Genomic DNA, 17,381 nt, shown 5'->3' on the forward strand with positions numbered 1-17,381 from the left:
CTTTCAGAACTTCCAAAACAATCAAAGCCTTCAGATTGCTTTCAGACCTGGGCACCCCAGCATTTCCAACCAAAGTCCTGTGCCCACATCCAATCCCTTCATGTAGATCATGGGCTTAAACGGGGGAGGAAAAACTGAAAGGAACACTTCTCCTCACCTGCCTTCTTCTCTTTGCTGCATCACCAGGGCTTTAGCCCTCTCCAATACCCCCCAAAAAAACAACCAAGCAAGCCAAGAAATAATTCCAGGAAGCCTGGAAATCTGAAGTTGCCTTGCAGGACAGATGCTGGTGAACAGTTCTGTTCTCTAACTCAAGTGTAGCTTCAGGTCAGCCGTACAAACTGTTACATGGTTCATAGTTTTTGTGATCTATACATCTGCTAGAGGTGGTGCAGATGGTGGTTTTATTCAAATGGAGCTTGCTGGAACCCTTGAAAGCCCATGATGGGAGCCCTTAAAGCCTGTAGAGTACTTCCAGCTTCAGCTGTCTTTGGTGGGAATTGGTTGTTGCCTTGGGTTCTTGTGCCTCTTTTGTGTGTTGACTCCTGTATCTGAACATCATGTGTTCTCTAACCAAGATGGTCTGGTGCTTTCCTTAGGTGCATAATGACTGGCATGGCATCTGGGAGCATAGTGGTCTTCTACAATGACTTCAATCGTTGGCATCATGAATATCAAACCAGATACTGACCCTCACAGAGACCAAGATTAGCACTGATGTGGCCAGCTCTTGTCAGAAGGATGCTGAAGACAACGCATCCCATGGTGTCTTGCCACAACGTTGTTCCTTATAAATATACCTATATTACATCTGAATGTAACTTAAATTTGCTGCAAGAAGCAACCTATTTTTTAAAGTTAATTGCTATTTTTGTAGACCTTGCTTGACTTTTTTGGGGTAAGGGCAAAAAAGCAGAAAAATGGCTGCTTGGTTCTGTAGTTCAAAATCTATATTTTTAGTCATAATGAGAAGTCTATTTTGATCCCTGTATGTAAAAGAAACCTAAAGTTAAGACAGTTAAAACTCACCTTCTAGCTGTATTATGAAGAAACAGATTTTCCATCTGAAGCTTTATCTCTAACCTTGAGAAATGATTTTAAGATAACTGAAATGAATTCTGATGTTTGGGGAATTTTAATCTTTGCTCTCTGTACCACACTTCATCTCATACTTCTTCAAATGATTGCACTGCATCAGCACTGAAGTTTCTGGGAATCAGTGGTAAGATTTAATTATGGTGAATGGGTTTTTAAATTTTGCAAATCGTTTCCATCAGAGTTACTAGTCAAGCATGTTTCTAGACCTAGACAATTAGTTTTTTTTTTTTAGTTGTATGTTTTGTGCAGTTAAGAGAAAGAATCTGGGAATGGAGTCTGTGTTACATCAAGTGAGATTCCTCCTAGTTTCTACCTAGCATTTCCTTCAAAGCACACCAAAATGGGGATTGTTCCTCAAAATCAGAACAGCTCGTTTGAAGACTTTAAACTCAAATTAGAAACCCACAGAGGCAGGTATTTTTTAAATAGCTGCAACTACCAAAGCAGACTTCTGCCGTTGACTGTGAAAGCACTAACAAGGCAGGTATTTCCTGGTGCTCAGACTTCAGACAGCAGCAACAGCACGAGGCTTGGAGTTTTGTTTTTTTTTTCCCCCCCTAACTAGCTCCTGCAGTACTGTAGCACATGCCATATTCCTTTTGTGCATAGAGCAACAAAGTCTTTTATATTTTGCTCTCACCAAATCCAGTCAGATCCTGCCCAGTCATACTAAATTACCCCTTTCTTTTAAGGAAATGAAAAATAATTTATACTAAGGAACAATAAGTTATTTTGGTGTTGCACAAATCTACTTTTCTACAAGATTGCTGTGCAGAACTCTGTGAAAATATTTGTGAAAAGTACTGTTATTGTTTTGTAAGTCTGTATTGCATAACAATCTTCTTTGTATGGCGTGATATCTGAGTTGAACTTCACATTCCATGTCTGTATTGATACATATGAAGTCTAGCCACCTAATAGAGCAGTTCCTGGGTTTTTCTAAGCATTTAACTACTCTATATTTCAGTAAAGATTTGGAATGAGAAAATTCAGTTTGAGTGAAGAAATGAAATAAAATTACATTTATAATTCAGAGCTTCAGTGGGTTACTGGGTTCTTGTGACTCTGTATCACAACAGAGGAAGCAGGTGCTATGGCTAAAGCCTTTCAGGTACTCTTGGCATTTATGCAACTTAAGGTTTTTTTATGCTTTCTACATTTTTATACTAATGTAGTATCAGTAGAGTTTGTATTGTTCTGTTTTGTGTAGCAGGATGATCTGATTGAGTGAAGGCTGTAGTCATCACATCTGTGGTAAGTGCCCAGTGTATGGAGCAGTAACATTCCTAGCCTTGTATCAGAAGGATCTGAGGGGAAAGGGATATGTTCTTGAAGTGTAATTTGCATTTGCCATGAGCCAGGGGTGGGTTTTCTAGGCTAGGTGGAGAGGAAAAAAAAAACACCCCAACCAAAAGTGTGTTTTTCCAAATGGAATTCCAGAGACCCTTCTGTGTATGATCTCTTGCTGACTTACAGAACACTTCATTATTTCTAGAAATAATAGTTTCTGATCTCACAGCCAAAATATTTGTATGTTCCCCAAGTATCCCTTGGAGAAGCAGTGGCAGGCAGGCAGGGCTCTGTTTTGCACATTTTGAGTGCTGTGCTGCAGCCTTTCTGTGGGAATGGACATCTTCACCTTCTGTTCCCTGAACAAGCTTGTGAAGACACCCCCCCCCCCCCCATTCTGGACTGCTTTGGTGAGTAGGCAATCACTTAACACATATATGCCTTATCACTTTTATATGCCTTATTACTTCTAAAATGTATTTTAGCAACCTCTTTGCTACACACTCAGTGTCATCTCTAATCACAGCACAAGAAAAATGGCATTGGAAGTCACCTGCAGTTGTTGCTGTAGTCTTTTCACCACATTCCTAAATTACACAACCTCTGGTTTTGAGAGGCTAATGGTGCCTTAGAAGACCTGTTTCCTTGAATTGAAAGACTGAGTTTCCCCAGCTCAAACAAAAAGCTTTATGCTTTTTGTCCCTAAGTCCATTGCTGTGGATGCATACTGCTGCAGTAGAACAGTATTTTGGTTTGGTTTATTTTAAAAAAATAAGGAGGAAAGAAAAAAATTTGGACTAATGAGTAGGTTGGAAATACTTGCTTGTATCCTACATATATAAATAATTTATATATTTTTTTTAAAAATCAGATCTCTAACTGCAGAAACTGAGTCCACTGGGACATATGAAGCAACTACTCACATTCAAAGGAGCTAAAAAAAGATCAGAAATTTTTAACAACACTTTTTTTTAATCCATTTTTTTAAAATAGGCATGGTAGCACAAGCAAAACATCATCCTTTCTTTGATATATGCATGTGCTTTTGTGTAACACAACTTGTTAGCTATCTCTGCTAAACCATGACAATTTTTAATTCATAAAATAATTATTTAGGACCTGCACAGTTGAACATCTGTCCTCTTAAAAAAAAACAAAACTCAGCTCAGCATTCATTGCCTTGTTGCTGCTCCATCTTTACTCATCTCCCAGCTCAGCAGGCTGGTACTGTTGGGGCTCCCCTTTCTTTCTGTAAGTGGCTGGTTAGCCCACCCCATCTGAAGTTACACATCCTTTCTTTAGGTTAGTCCAAGATTTATTACAGAATTTACCAACCACATTCATCACCAGCTAAGGGACTCTTGCTAAGTAAGATTAGAGTGTTATTTTTATATTTTTTTCACTATGCCAAAATATAAATGTACTTCATTTTTTATAAAGGCCATTCCCTTACTCTCCAAAGATCTTGAACTTACTACAGTGAACCTGTAACAAAGTTAATTCCCAACTTAACACCCAAAACATGTTTTCATACCTTTCCTATACTTTTTTGCCAAGATGCTGTACATCTTTACCATGGCCAATTACCAGCTGGCACTTTTGGGTTTTTAGTTGCCTTTTCAAAAGGTAAAATGCTCAAGGTAAGTCCTGTATTGCTGATGTCTTCTTCCACAGGAGTCAAGTGAGGTTCTTCAGAGACAATAAGACATTTTCATCCACAAAACATGAGTTCTCAAAGAAATTAATGGCTTTTTTTGTAATGAAGAAAGTTTATTGCAGGTCTTTTACAATTCTAGTAGAAAGTATAGCCAAGAAAGAAAATGACCAATTCATAAGAATGAGCAAAGAATAAGCTAAATACGTACTATATTGATCTAAGCATGATGGTAAAGAGAGAGCCTCACCTATTTTGTGACTGCAGATTAAGGAAACTGCTCCCCAATTCTTGTTTCCAGTGCCTGCACCAGGTGAAGAGGGGGGATAGCACTGACAAAACCTGTGACAGCTGTTGATGGCAGCTATTTGTAGTAGCTCCTCTATCAGCTCACCCTAGAACTAAAGCTGCTCCATTCACCTGAGCTTAGATAACATGCAGCACGCTTTCCATTCACAGGTCCAAAGTAATTTTATCTAATAGGTAGTCAGACCCTGGAGAAAGGTGTGGATGGGACACTTGTGGTTAGGCTAGAAAATGGCTAGATCAAAAAGACTTCCTTGACTCCAGTCTTTGTTACAAATAAATGTCCAGTGCTCATGTTTACATCCCATGTCAATTTATTTAAAGTCACATTATCTAAACACTACCCTGCAGCCTGCAAATCAGGTAACAAACAACGCAAAACCAACCATCCTTTCCTCTATCTCCAGTATTTGTTTCATGATAATTTTACAGTTAGTCCACTAAAAAATATTTTGTGAAAATTTGCCTCTTCAAGTTTAGTAGAAAGTTGGCTAAAAACAGAGGCATCAGAGCAGAAGATAAGTTTTCTTCCCTTGTCTTCCTCTCCCCCTTTTCTGAGAATCCTCATCACAACAACAGAACTGGACCTGCTTGTGGAGGTGATCTGTTTATTGTCTCACTGCTCACATAACATATGGTTAACTACAGCAGGAGTTAAGTCTATTTAGAGCCCAAGGATGTGTGAAATGCCGTTAATTCAACTACCACAGATAATTTACTTAAAAAATCATCCAGCATTGCCAGAATCTTGCTTTACTGCTGTCCGCAAGACAAGGGCGAAGAGCACTCCAAGCACAGGGTCACTCACCCACCATCAGCTTGGGCTCCCATGCCAGAGCCTCCAGCTCACCACGAGAGGGTTTACACCAACTGAACACAAACTGTCCTGGGAAAGGCAGAGAAATTCTGGCCAGAGTGCAGGGGGCTTCAGTTGGATTTGGTGTCAGCAGTCCTGCTCCCCAGCCAACTCAGGAGATGCTGAGGCAGGGAGCGGGGGGGATCCGAGTGGCTCAGAAACAGCAGGGAAGGGGGTCTCGGACCCAGCCACACAGGGATCATCAGCTGCAGCAGTAATTGCAGAATTTTTCTCCATTCCAGCTCTACCAGAGTCCTGACAACGCTTGCTGCAGAAAATCTGACTCGTTTTATCTAGAGCTGTGTTCTAAAAACAAAAAAAAGAAAACCCCAAGACAAAAATATGAAAACAACAGTTACATTGAAGCCCTGTTTGAACTTGAGGGTTAAAACAATCTTCTACAAGACACTGAGTGCATGCATTAGAGCCAGGGAAAAAAGGAGAAATAACACTAGAAATCTTATATATAATTAATTGTACTCTTTTGTGGTGCTAACTTTGGAAAAATTAAGGAAAGCTTAGCTTTCAGACATATGTTTGCCATGATGGTGCAAGTTCAAAATTTTGTCTTGCAAGTCTGATGTGGAAAAAAAAAAATTGAGTGGTTACGATTGATATGGCAGGGAATCTTCATGCTAACTATGAGCAAAATTTATATACCTTCTTGCAGACTCAAGGAAACACGTTTGGGGGAAACTGACTTAATACTCCATTTTCTGTAACAAATCCCATGGTACAGAAGTGTATCTGTGAACATAACAGATGAAAACCTAAAAAGCTTTTCTATTTTAAAGAGCAACTTAAAAATCATCTAGCATTGCCAGAATCTTTTCCTTACTGCTGTTCCCAAGACAAGGGCAAAGGAGCACTCAGAAATGCACCTCTACTTTTCTCCTTATTGTTGAGAGTAGGAAAAATGATCTCTCATGAGAAGAGGTGCCTCTCTCATGGTAGCAAAATGTGTAATTACTGAATATTATAATTAAACCTAGTGAACTGGAGAAGAGAGCAGCTGTAGTGCAATGTGCAGACTATCTGGAGTATGTGTGTCTCTTGAAGCTGACAACTTTCATACCTTCTGAAGGATCCTGGAAGTTATTAAACCCCAGCGTACTGTTCAATTGGTAGAGGAACACCTAAAGTGCCCTAGAGAGAAACCTGGGAGTTCTGTGTCAAAATTACACAGCAGAATTACACAGGCTTTCTAAGACTTGAAGGGACAACACAACTGGTCTTGTTTCACAAGGCTGATACTGATCACTGTTAATCCATCTACTTCTTGGCTTAACTATTTACTTTGCAGAAGGCCTTCAAGTACCAGGTGGTAATAGATTTTCAAGTTAGTACAGATGATTAGTTAAGTTCTTTGTAGTTTACTCAGTTATGTAAATAGCGCAAGGTACACTTACAGAGGGTGGGTTGTTCTGGAATCAGTCTCCCTCAGACTCTCCTGCTGAAATTATTTTATTTTGTATCATGACATGGCTGTGTGCTGGAGCATGGGAGGCAGCAAGGAGTTGCTTCCTTCCCTCAGGGCCAGGCTTTTTCAGATCCAAGTATTAACTATAAAAGTTCCCCAAAGAAAAGGTTAAATATTTAGAATTTAGGGTGGAGGTGGGGGTTTTTTTGGTTGGTTTTTTTTTGGTGGTGGGGGTGGGGGTGGTGGTGTTGGTTTTGGTTTTTTTTTGCTGTAATTGCCCTACAACATTAATCTACACACAGGTACAAGAAGAAAATTCAGCAGTGTGCAATTGAATTACCTGCTGCTGCCAATGGCCTCTGCAAAGGGAGTGTGCAACAAACCGAGCAGCAAAACAGCATCTTGCTTTTGGGATGAGTCAGGATGTGCAGTAGGTTTGTCATTATCAAAGCAGCTGCTGTGCTGGCAGGACTGCACTTCCCATTTTGTTTGCTGGAAAAGGAGTTGTGAAGAAACACACTGCTGTTTCAGTGCCATGGTGAGTTATTTAAAAGGGAAAGGAAACACCTTCAGTTCATGCTGATGGTGATTTTTTTTCCCCCTTGTGCTGTCCTTACAACAGCCTTTGAGAGTTGTCACACCTTGCAATACATACCTATATAATGCAATTTAGGATTATTTTAAAAAAATATTTTAAAGGAGGCTTAATTTTACTGCTGCTTAGCAAGTATGGTTTTTTTATTAACTTAGGACTGACTGCTTTCTGACTAGCTCTGTGATACCATAAAGGCTGAAGTGACAATTTTTTATATTTTAAATGGACACAATGCCTATTGGGTTTTTTGTTTCTGTTTCGGCAATCTTAATAGGATTGCCGACCTTTTCTAATTGTTTTTGGATATTCTAAGATACACACATACACAAAATTCCTCCCAGGGGAATAGGCCAAACTATGTCTGAGGCAGTAAAACCCACTGATAGCTCTATCAGTGTTTACTTCGAATATTTCCCATATACATTATTTAATTCAGAAAACTTACTTTTCTGTAAAAGTGTTTAAAAGATTTTCCTTTCCTGTGTGGTTGTAAACCTTTCCACTTCAGACTGGCTGAGTTATTTCTCCTTTCTTCTTGTTAAAAAGGGAGGACATGTAGTTTTTGTGCAGCAGAACAAAGCATTGCAGTTAGTACGTACCATTGCCTTGGACCTACTCAGAGGAAAGCAATGCAGGCATTGGGAAAGGAGGAAAAAGGAAGGAAGCAAGGGACAGAAACTAGACTTACTTTAAGCAGAACTAACACAATTGCAACAAATTTAGATTTACAAAACATTTTGAAATTGACAAATAAAAAAAAAATAATCAGTGATGAATCAACAGCAACATGCTTTTAGGGGCAGAAAGAGTCTCCTCTGCAAGAACACTGGAGTAGGTAAGTGCAGTTTTACTTATCTGCCACATGATGGTATTATCTGCACTGGCCAGATGACAATATTGGAATGAAGTGATGCTAAAAGGGATTCCATTAAATATGCAGATGGACTGATAGAGCAATGCAGTACGTGAGTGTTACAATACTCTGCTTGTCTGAATCTGGATGTTTGTAAGCAATGAGTGCTAGTACAAATGAAAAACTTCTTAGCATGAAGATAACTAAATTTCAATGTTCAAGATAAACCAGGGCAAGAATAACAAATTGAGGGCTTAACCCTCCTTAGATTACAGTGTTTTGAACAAGAAATTCCTTTCTGAATGCCACCGTAACTGGCAGCTGCAGCCAGAAATAAGTAGGTGTGCATTTAGATCCTTCCATAACTGTTAGAAGGAAGGAAAGGGCAGAAAAGGGGAAAATGCAAAGTTTTAATGTACTTTCCTGGCTGAGGGAATGTCAGTAGCTAACAGAATCAGAAAAAATCCACACCAATAAGAAGCCAGAAGCTACGCTGTGTCAGAGATCTGAGACAGGCTTAAGTGGCATGCAAGTTGGAGAGGGGCTGAGAGTTAGAATTAAAATTGCTCTTATTACATAGATTGCATTTTATACCAGTTTTCAGCTTCAGGCTTATCCATAGTCTCAACAGAATAAAGAATGAAGCACTGAAGTCCCTCTCAAACTGTCAAGTCAAACTGTCAAATGAAATGCAGACAACAGCATGAACCTGAAATGCATTTTCTGACTTCTCTCGCTTTTAATGTTATCACTTTTTCTACATTTAAATCCTTGGCCAATTTAATGGACATGAATGTATTTGTAAAAGCATATATTTATGCAGAAATGTGATTTAAATTTATCTGCTCTCAGATTATTAAAATGATGATTTGTCAGCATAAGTGGACTGGGATTTGAGAGTGATTAAGACTAGTGGAAGGGCTAGGGATAGAAATCCCTGTTATTTTACTACCATAGATGGTTTTATTTTTTTTTTTAGTAACTGAAGATACTCTTTGTGAAGTGTCCATCCTTGCATTAGACAAGATTGGACCATAATAAGAACAGAGTGGCAGTTCAACATCTAAAACAGTTGCATATCTCTGCAAAACTAGCTGGTCAATTAAAAGTGCAGTTCTGATAACAGTAAACTCCCATTTCTTCCACTATGATTCACACATCAGCCTTCTGAAATTGCTCTGAATAAAGTTCCCCATTAGGGGACAGCAGGGGTTTGAATGGGACAAAATTAATGTGGTCAACATTCAATACCATGAAGAAGGGTTCTGAAAGGGAGTCTGGTTTTCTGGCAAGCATAGTGTTGAACAACAGTATATGCTCCAGAGAGAGCAATACTGGGTGGGACAGAGGGCAAGAGCCTACTTAACTAACTAGGTGATCAGTATGATAAAAAGTTACAGTTTTTATAATGAAAGACCTCACATTTCTAATAAACTTGATTTCAACATACCACTACTAAGTGTTTACTCGTTTCTGCTTGAAAGCTGATTATAACAGCTTAGAGCTGGCACGCTGTGAGAGACTTGGTTGCTCTCAAGCAATGATAAGACAATCCACATAAATAAAGGCTAGAATTAAAAGACTATTTTAGCTTTGGTTTTGCTATTCTTGCACCACACATGCTCATAGAGCACTGTTAGGAAAATATGCCAAGTATAAGACTGATGTTAAAAATGTTAATTTCTCTTACCATGATGACAGAAACCCCAGCAGAGGTGTTATTTTGCTTGGGTAAGGTGTTATTAAAGTGCTGCTTCAGTTTACCTGTTACTTCAGCTTGCATATTATTCTCCTGGGAAGCATCATCCTGTGTAAAAACAAACACAATATTCAAGCTAGGAAAAGAAAACAGAAGTTTGTGTGCATGTAACTGTGTAAAAGAGAAGTTTTCTCTTCAGGTACCTCCTGCTTTTTAATAAGCAAGGGTGCAGACAGGCCAAAAGTTAAGGAAAGGCACTCTGGTTCTCAAGATACAGTCCAAATGGGTTGAAACAAATTACAGAGGAAAGGAATGCAGCAACCACTGTTTCAGGTATGAACTTCTGTTTCTTAAGGTGCCAAATGACCCTGTATACTTTCAGTGCATTGATCTGAGCCAGAACTGCAAGCTGCAAGTTTGATTCAAGCATGTTAAAATAACATGCTTAGAATAATGTTAAAAATAAAAGGCACATTTGTCACTTGACTTTTATTTTAAATTAGCATTTTCCATGGTGTGTCATGCCCTAAGTGTGGATACATTATACAATACCATAAATCTGTTTGAGAAGAGCTGTTATGCATAGGCAGACTTGTTACAGCTGTCTTCTCTTGTTTGTGTAGACTCTATAGATCATATTAGTTCCCTCCTTTAAAATGTATGTGATAATAAACAGTGACCATGTATATATAAACCTGGTATTTACTAATAGCAAACTGATTTTAAATCAATAACCAATGCACTTTGGTGCTCCCTACTGCTGCTCTGCAAAAAGATGAAGGACCTGGCAGCTATCAGCTTAGTCCCTATATCAAATTAGGTATATTATTTGCTAGTTTTATTTCTCCTATGAAGCTTGAAGTGTTTCAGAAAACAGATGGTACTTTAAGTAGCACTGCAGCAAGGGAGATGCCAACATGCACAACAGTGCTTCCACATTCCTATTGTTAAGATGATCATTTTGTGTTGGGTTGCAGCAGGGTGGTAGCAACTCCCAGCACTTTCTAATCACAGTCAACAAGTGATTCCCTCACTCTCTTCTTCCAGAACACAGAAGCCAAGAGTTCTGCAAGAGCTGAAGCTAAGGGCAGACCCTTTCTGTTCTCTTTCAAGGGGAAATGCAACTAGAGGCTGAGTAACAGAAGTGGGCACAGCAGAATTGTATTGCTGCTCATGGAAACTACACTTTGATGGTTAGATTGACAGATTTAATACTTTAATTTCAAACTAGAGACAAGTAAAATGGAATTTACTCACTGACACCCAGGGATGGCTTAGGATCTGTGCTGCTGTATATCGAGCTTCAGCATTCACATGTAACATCAGGCTGATCAACTCCTTGATAAAAAAAAAAAAGATAAAAAGAAAAATGAAGACTGAGGAGAGTGGAGAAAGGTATTACAATAGAAATTTTCTTGCTACAAGGGTGAAAAAAACCAAAACACCAGAACCAATGGAACTTGTGTGACTTTAGCAGAACAAAAAATCTGCCCTTTAGGTTTAACAGTATGCAGGACAGTATATTTCTTATCTCCTTCCTTGCTATATGTGTGTTTCACTGAGTCTTTTGAAAACAGACAAAAAGAAAATGCAAAATAAATAAGTTACAATATTCCAGTTTCTTCTTTACATATTCGTGCAAGTTACTAGAAAGAAAACAAACCTCGGACAGATGAGATTCTCTGTGTGCAGTGTGTATGCACATAGTAGCAATACCTTAAGAACACACATCAGAGGCAAGAAATTGCATCTCAAACTCAAGAAACAGCTGAAATTATTTTTAAACTATGTTTTCTTCTGTGTCGCTCCAGAAGAAAAAAAAAAGACATTTAACTCGTTTCATCAGCTAAGGATCACCTGGTGTAGGAAAAAGCAAACATAAAGATGTTTAATTCTAATCCCAAATGTTTTTGCTGTGGCTTTTATCGTGTTCTGGAGGCACTAGGGCACACACCTTTAGCTTTATCACTTCCCCAGGTCTTCCATTAACAGCACCTATAGATATGGTAAACCTTAAGAGGCCATTGACAGAAGCAGTTGGTAGAATTAAAGACAAACAAAAAAACAACCCAAACCAACTTTCTTCATTTATTTATTCACTCAAGTTTCTTATGCAACTAATATCTAGTTTACTGGTGTAATTCCTGATTCTAAAAGCTTATTAAGACAAGTATGTCCCCCTCAGAAATCAACAATTTAATGTACTTGGAGCCAAATTCCCCCTTGGAAAAAAACCCGGAGCCTTCAAATTTTCAGTTTTCATGTTCTTATCAAGAGTATTAAGTCACTTCAGTTTTGGGAAATGGCTTTTTCAGGCAGATAATTACATACCTGAGGCTTTTCCCAACCAGCCAGGTTATTTAGTGTGCATTATGTCTGAAGTGAACGTTACTACCAAGACTGAGGGCCTCCTTTGTTCAAAATGCATGTCTGGAAGAGTATGAGCTGACTGGAGCTTAGGAAATGTTGGCAAAAGTATAAATGGTTACTGGGAAATGCAGAAATGGGCACTTCTCATTATTTGGATAACAAACTCCACTTTCTAACCAGAGTCCTCAGATACAAATCAGAGAATGTTAATGAATTAGCTTGAGAAGTGGAGCTTTAGAAGTTGGAATCTGTATCCTACAGACACAAATTTTAAACACAAATAGCAATGATAACACAAGCACTATCAGCAATGGCAAATCAAGATGGCTGAACCTCTTGAGAAGTTCTAACTCTACTGGCTTAGTAGGAACAAATTATGTCAATACCATTCAGTCCACATAGCAATAATTTTTCTTTTTTTAAGAGAGTGATGCAAGAGGAGAAATTCAGAGAGAAATTTTTCAGCTGAAGCACTGAACCTGCTCTAATAGCCCAACATTAAGTAAACTGATAGCATCTGATGTTCACTGAATGCCACTGTCATTCTGCTAGTTATCCACTCAGACACTGACATAAACCTGAGCTCTCATCAAGCACTGTTAAGCTAACTAAAAAGGCATAACAGCTGGAAGAGTGGATAAGAGTCACCTTTGAATCTTCTATTCTGTGTTTCCAACAGAGCAGTCAGTGGCTTGTCAGAAACAAGGCTTCTGGTTTCTTTCAGGCTGGAAAACATACAAGTACCTTTGCTGAATCCGTGATGTTATCCCAGTAGGGAGAAGGAAATTCCAGCTTCCCAACAAGTATCTGATCAAAGAGGTCTTCCTGAAGGTTGTTTTCACTGTAGAACAGCAGTAATGAAAAAGAAGATCATGAGAATTTTGTCATGCAGTTTTTTTTACTTGACTCAGGGGATGTTATATCAACAACTTGAAATGCATCATTTGCAAGCTTATATAGTGGAAGTACTTGAAAGGTGTTTGCCATAGTTACAATAGTGCCAGGAGTGATGAGAACAGAAAAATCAATATATTGAGGTGAAAAACATGTATTGAGGTGAAAGGACTTCCACTTCCACTGGCATAGAGACTGCACAGATACCATACATGAGCAGGAAAGGGGATTAAAAATAAGTCACTCGCCAGCCTGGTTGTAAAGGATGTGCTACAGAAAGCACGTGAGAGGAGTGTGGTAAAATGAGCCTCTTCTGTTACAACAGCAGAACAGAGGAGTTCTCAAAATCCACAGAGGAGATGCTGCAAACACATGATACATTTAGTTTACCAAGTATTGGTAAACTGAAATACCAAAAAGGATACTGAAATATGTACTAAAAATATATATTGAATATATACACTGAAAGGATAAGTACTTTTGTATCCAGGGACCAGTGGCAGTGGGATTTTGGGGTTTTAACCTCTCTTTGTTGGCCCTAGCCACTGTGAACATCCACCAGACCTATTTTTATAATTAAGATAAATTAATTTGCCTCTTGCATTGGTTTTGCAATGAATAGGGGCCTTGGTTAAGACCTGATTTTAAGAGCACAACATGGACATTCTTGGTGTCCAACTCCCAAATTCTATCCAAAGCCACTGGCATTTCTTTGTATAACATCATCTTTGTATAACATGTATAACATGTTTTCAGTTTTGAACTTGTACTAATCACATGCAAAGAACAAATACACACAGTAAATTATAATTTTTCCATTGAAAACTGTTTATAGTGTATACTTTGCAAAAAATCTTATTCAGTCTTGTGATTTTCAGGATTTGCTGTAAAAATAGACAGACTGTGCACAATAACTTCTAAATGAAGAGAATTCTCTATTAAACAGTGCCAATTCTTTCTCATTCCCTGGCAAAAAAAAATAAAATGCTAAGGCTCAAAGCACACCCCTTTTGCTTTTTAGAGGAACTCATAAATATTGTGACATCGAGAAGCAAGGAACATCTTTGTAAACTTCATCTGTCCTCTGGTGCACATCAAAAAGATGAACAAGGTTAAAGATTCAGCATAAGCAAATTCTTCCCCTCACCTGAGTTTCCCTCTTTCATCTTAACCTTACAAACCAGTAAGCTGCTGTGCCCAAACAGAAACACTAGAGGGCAAAGTATACACATTCATTGAACTGGGATACACCTAGAAGACAAAAGGAAAAGAAACTATGCCCTCATCCCACCATATCCCTGTGCAGACACAGCAGTAAACCAGTAAGCTCCCTTAGAAAAACAGGAAAACAAAATTCATACCCAACCTCGACAATGGGGACAATTAAAAACGATTTAAAAGAAATATATACATATATAAAAAAAAAGCAAAAACTAAAGAAAATGTATCAGTCTAATCCATTTTTCCCCCAAGGTACCTTCTGCAGGGAGACAGGTAAAACTTGCTCAGAAATAACTTCATTCTTTACCATTTTTCCCTTTGCCATACAGGGACACTCACCTGCGAAAAGGTGGAAATCCACACAGCAGTATGTATGTGATCACACCTGCAGCCCAAATGTCCACCTTTAAGCCATAGCTGAGAAAACAAAACTGTGTTACTTGTGATGGAGTTAAAAAAATAAAAAGTCATTCCAAACAATTCATTTCCTTCACATGAGTGCATATTGATAATCTGTTCTAAATTATTTGCTGATGATGTGGAAATGTATTTTATAACTAAGCATCATTTGCTTTGCATCCCTCACAGTTATGGAAAAAAAAAAAAAAAAAATCAATGTAAAATGATGCTAAGAGTTTTCTAAACCTTAAGGCTCCCCAGACTTTTCTTAAGATACTCAGATCAATTCAGCATCTATTTTCCCCAATCCAGAATGACTATTGATAAAAGACAAGGATGTGCCTGCTCAGTCCCCATATTGGAGTAACTATCTCTGAGCTGTTGCTAAGCAACAAGAAATACACCGATTCTCCAGTCTCTGGAGTAATACAGCAAAAAAGAACTGCACCTTTCTTTTAAGTACTGAAATTAAAACACTACAGGTCAAAAGGAGGTCTTTCCCCCTTTTCTATCCAGTAGATTCAGTTTGTCAAATTGCAAAACAGCCAGATGAAGCATCCTTTGACACTTGAGCACACTGCAGATGTGAAATATTTCTTGACATGACGATTGTGCTGAGCAATGCTTGAAACAATACAACAAACCTCCCTCCATTAGGAAGACCAAATTCACAATGGTTACAGCTGTGCCCTAGGCTGGAATAGAGGACTAACAGGTCTAAAAGGAAAGATTACTCATGACATTCTACCATTTTACAAAATAATTTTGTATTCATACAATCACCTGTTAAACAGAGAAAAAACAGGCTCACTTAATTACACAACAGATACAAAAGAGGCTGCTTCAATCAAACAAGGTCACTTGAATCAATGTGATTTAATTAGACCTGCTCTGAGAACGGGTTTAGACTAGGTGGTCTCAGGAGCCTCTTCCAACATAAATTACTATTTCCAACATGAAAACTGTTTTGCTTGACCCTTCTTCCCCAAGCAGCTGCTCAGGGGATGAAATGGGCCCTGACCAGTGAGGTGAGGCAGGGAACACAAACCTGTAAGCTCCAGCCATGGGAGTCAGTGCCATGGCACCAGTCCTAGGGAGACAGTAAGGAGGCAAAAGTGAATTCTGGGAACAGGGTCCCAGGAAACTGAGAATTAAATTGGTCTCTTCAAGGAATTGAATGATGCCTGTTTTCCCAGAGGTGGTTTGATTCTAAAAAGATGGGGGACCATCCTATTAGAGCATTCTTCTACTTGTAACAGTTAGGAGCTACCTGCCAAAAATAACTGGTTACAAGACTTATGACTTAGTCAGTCATCCTCACCCTGTTTCTGCAATGATTTCTGGAGCCACATATGTGGGTGTACCACAGACAGTATATAAAGGTCCTTCAACCACAGTTGCCAGTCCAAAGTCTCCTAGCTTCAAAGACTTGGTTCCATCTGAATATTCACATACCTAGAATCAACAAAACCAAAATGGAATGAGGAGGAGAGCTTCTAAGTTCTTTTAAATGCTTAAAATCCAAAAATTATTTGGAAAATAATAATCACCACACTGAAAAGATAGGAAAAAGAGGTAACCTCCACAGTCCTGTAGGGAAAGAAGAGGAAAATGATTACTGATTGCCACAGTGTAGCTGGAGCTTGTGTTCAATGGAGCTGTCTATCAGCTATATAGGTCAGACCATGATTTAGCCTCCAGCAACTAGAGGGGAGAAAGAAAAACCCAGTCACAGAATCACAGAAAGTGAAGGGTTAGAAGGGACCTCAGGAGATCATGGAGTCCAACCCCCCTGCCAGAGCAGGGTCACCTACATCAGGTCACACAGGAACATGTCCAGGTGGGTTTTTGAATGTCTCCAGAGAAGGAGACTTCACAACCTCCCTGGGCAGTCTGTGCCAGGGCTCTGTCACCCTCACAGTAAAAACATTTATCTTTGTGTTTAGATGAAACCTCCTATGCTCAAGCTTATATCCATTGCCTCTTGTCCTATCATTATGCATAACTATCCTGGAATGCTGAAAAGTTTAAAATATATTAAGAAAAATCAAATGCTATACTTCCAAGTTGATAGGGACCTATAGCTGAAAAAAGGATTAGCAGATCCAATCACATTTGTTTAGCATCACTAACTCAGCTTTAGTCAGCACACCAGATTTTTCATAGTCTTAGTCTAGACAAGGTCAGTACAGGAGTGAGAAAGCTGACTGAGGTTTTTGTGCAGACCCAACTGCATCTTGCCAAAAGCCCCATAAGTCTCCCACATCTTGTTCTGAGTAATTTTTTTCATGAAACGACCTTAATTTTAGTAGAAAGAAAGGTGTTACATGACAGTGATAACAAGAGTAAATCAAACCAGTCCAAAAGCCAAGGAAACATCCCTAATAAGTTAACCTTAGTTTTGTCCTTAAAGTAAAATATATCTTAACATGATTTCAATGGGATCTATTTTCTAGAGTGTAGGACTACAGAATCTCCAGAATAGCTGAATTTATTTGGTTGTCAGCAACAAAGGCAGCAATGCCTTTCTTCCTTCCTCTATGATAATTCATATAATTAATGAAAACACTTGTTCTCCATATATAGCAACTTGATACATGCTATTACTATTCGAGTATTTTCAAATGGATGACTAGTAAAGAAAATGTAATTCAGACAGCCAGATGACCCTGTGCCAAAGAACTAACTGCTTGCAATAAGAGGTCACAATTTATGGGAATTATTTG

General features: G+C 38.7%; 2 protein-coding genes across 12 annotated transcripts in view; one reads left to right on the forward strand and one right to left on the reverse strand.

Moving 5' to 3' along the window:
- The window catches only part of LRBA (LPS responsive beige-like anchor protein), a 388,894-nt gene extending 386,763 nt beyond the window's left edge, over positions 1–2,131 (forward strand). For all 7 annotated transcript variants that reach the window (XM_071753672.1, XM_071753674.1, XM_071753673.1 and 4 more), the window contains one exon: positions 600–2,131. In XM_071753672.1, coding sequence (XP_071609773.1) covers positions 600–690 — 91 coding nt within the window. In that variant the 3' untranslated portion in view covers positions 691–2,131. The remainder of the gene's footprint in view (positions 1–599) is intronic.
- A 2,006-nt stretch (positions 2,132–4,137) lies between these two features.
- DCLK2 (doublecortin like kinase 2) overlaps positions 4,138–17,381 on the reverse strand; it is a 71,396-nt gene continuing 58,152 nt past the window's right edge. For 2 of the 5 annotated variants that reach the window (XR_011727773.1, XR_011727772.1), the window contains 7 exons: positions 15,977–16,110; positions 14,596–14,673; positions 12,886–12,982; positions 11,029–11,109; positions 9,763–9,879; positions 8,667–8,749; positions 4,138–5,510 (listed from right to left, as the gene is read on the reverse strand). Coding sequence is in view for 3 of the 5 variants with exons in the window: in XM_071753679.1 (XP_071609780.1) it covers positions 5,292–5,510; positions 9,763–9,879; positions 11,029–11,109; positions 12,886–12,982; positions 14,596–14,673; positions 15,977–16,110 (726 nt within the window). In the remaining 2 variants the exon portion in view is untranslated. The remainder of the gene's footprint in view (positions 5,511–8,666; positions 8,750–9,762; positions 9,880–11,028; positions 11,110–12,885; positions 12,983–14,595; positions 14,674–15,976; positions 16,111–17,381) is intronic. The other 3 variants (XM_071753679.1, XM_071753680.1, XM_071753682.1) reach the window with 2 other exon arrangements.

Source organism: Heliangelus exortis, chromosome 10 (assembly GCF_036169615.1).
Source record: "Heliangelus exortis chromosome 10, bHelExo1.hap1, whole genome shotgun sequence".
NCBI lineage: Eukaryota > Metazoa > Chordata > Aves > Apodiformes > Trochilidae > Heliangelus > Heliangelus exortis.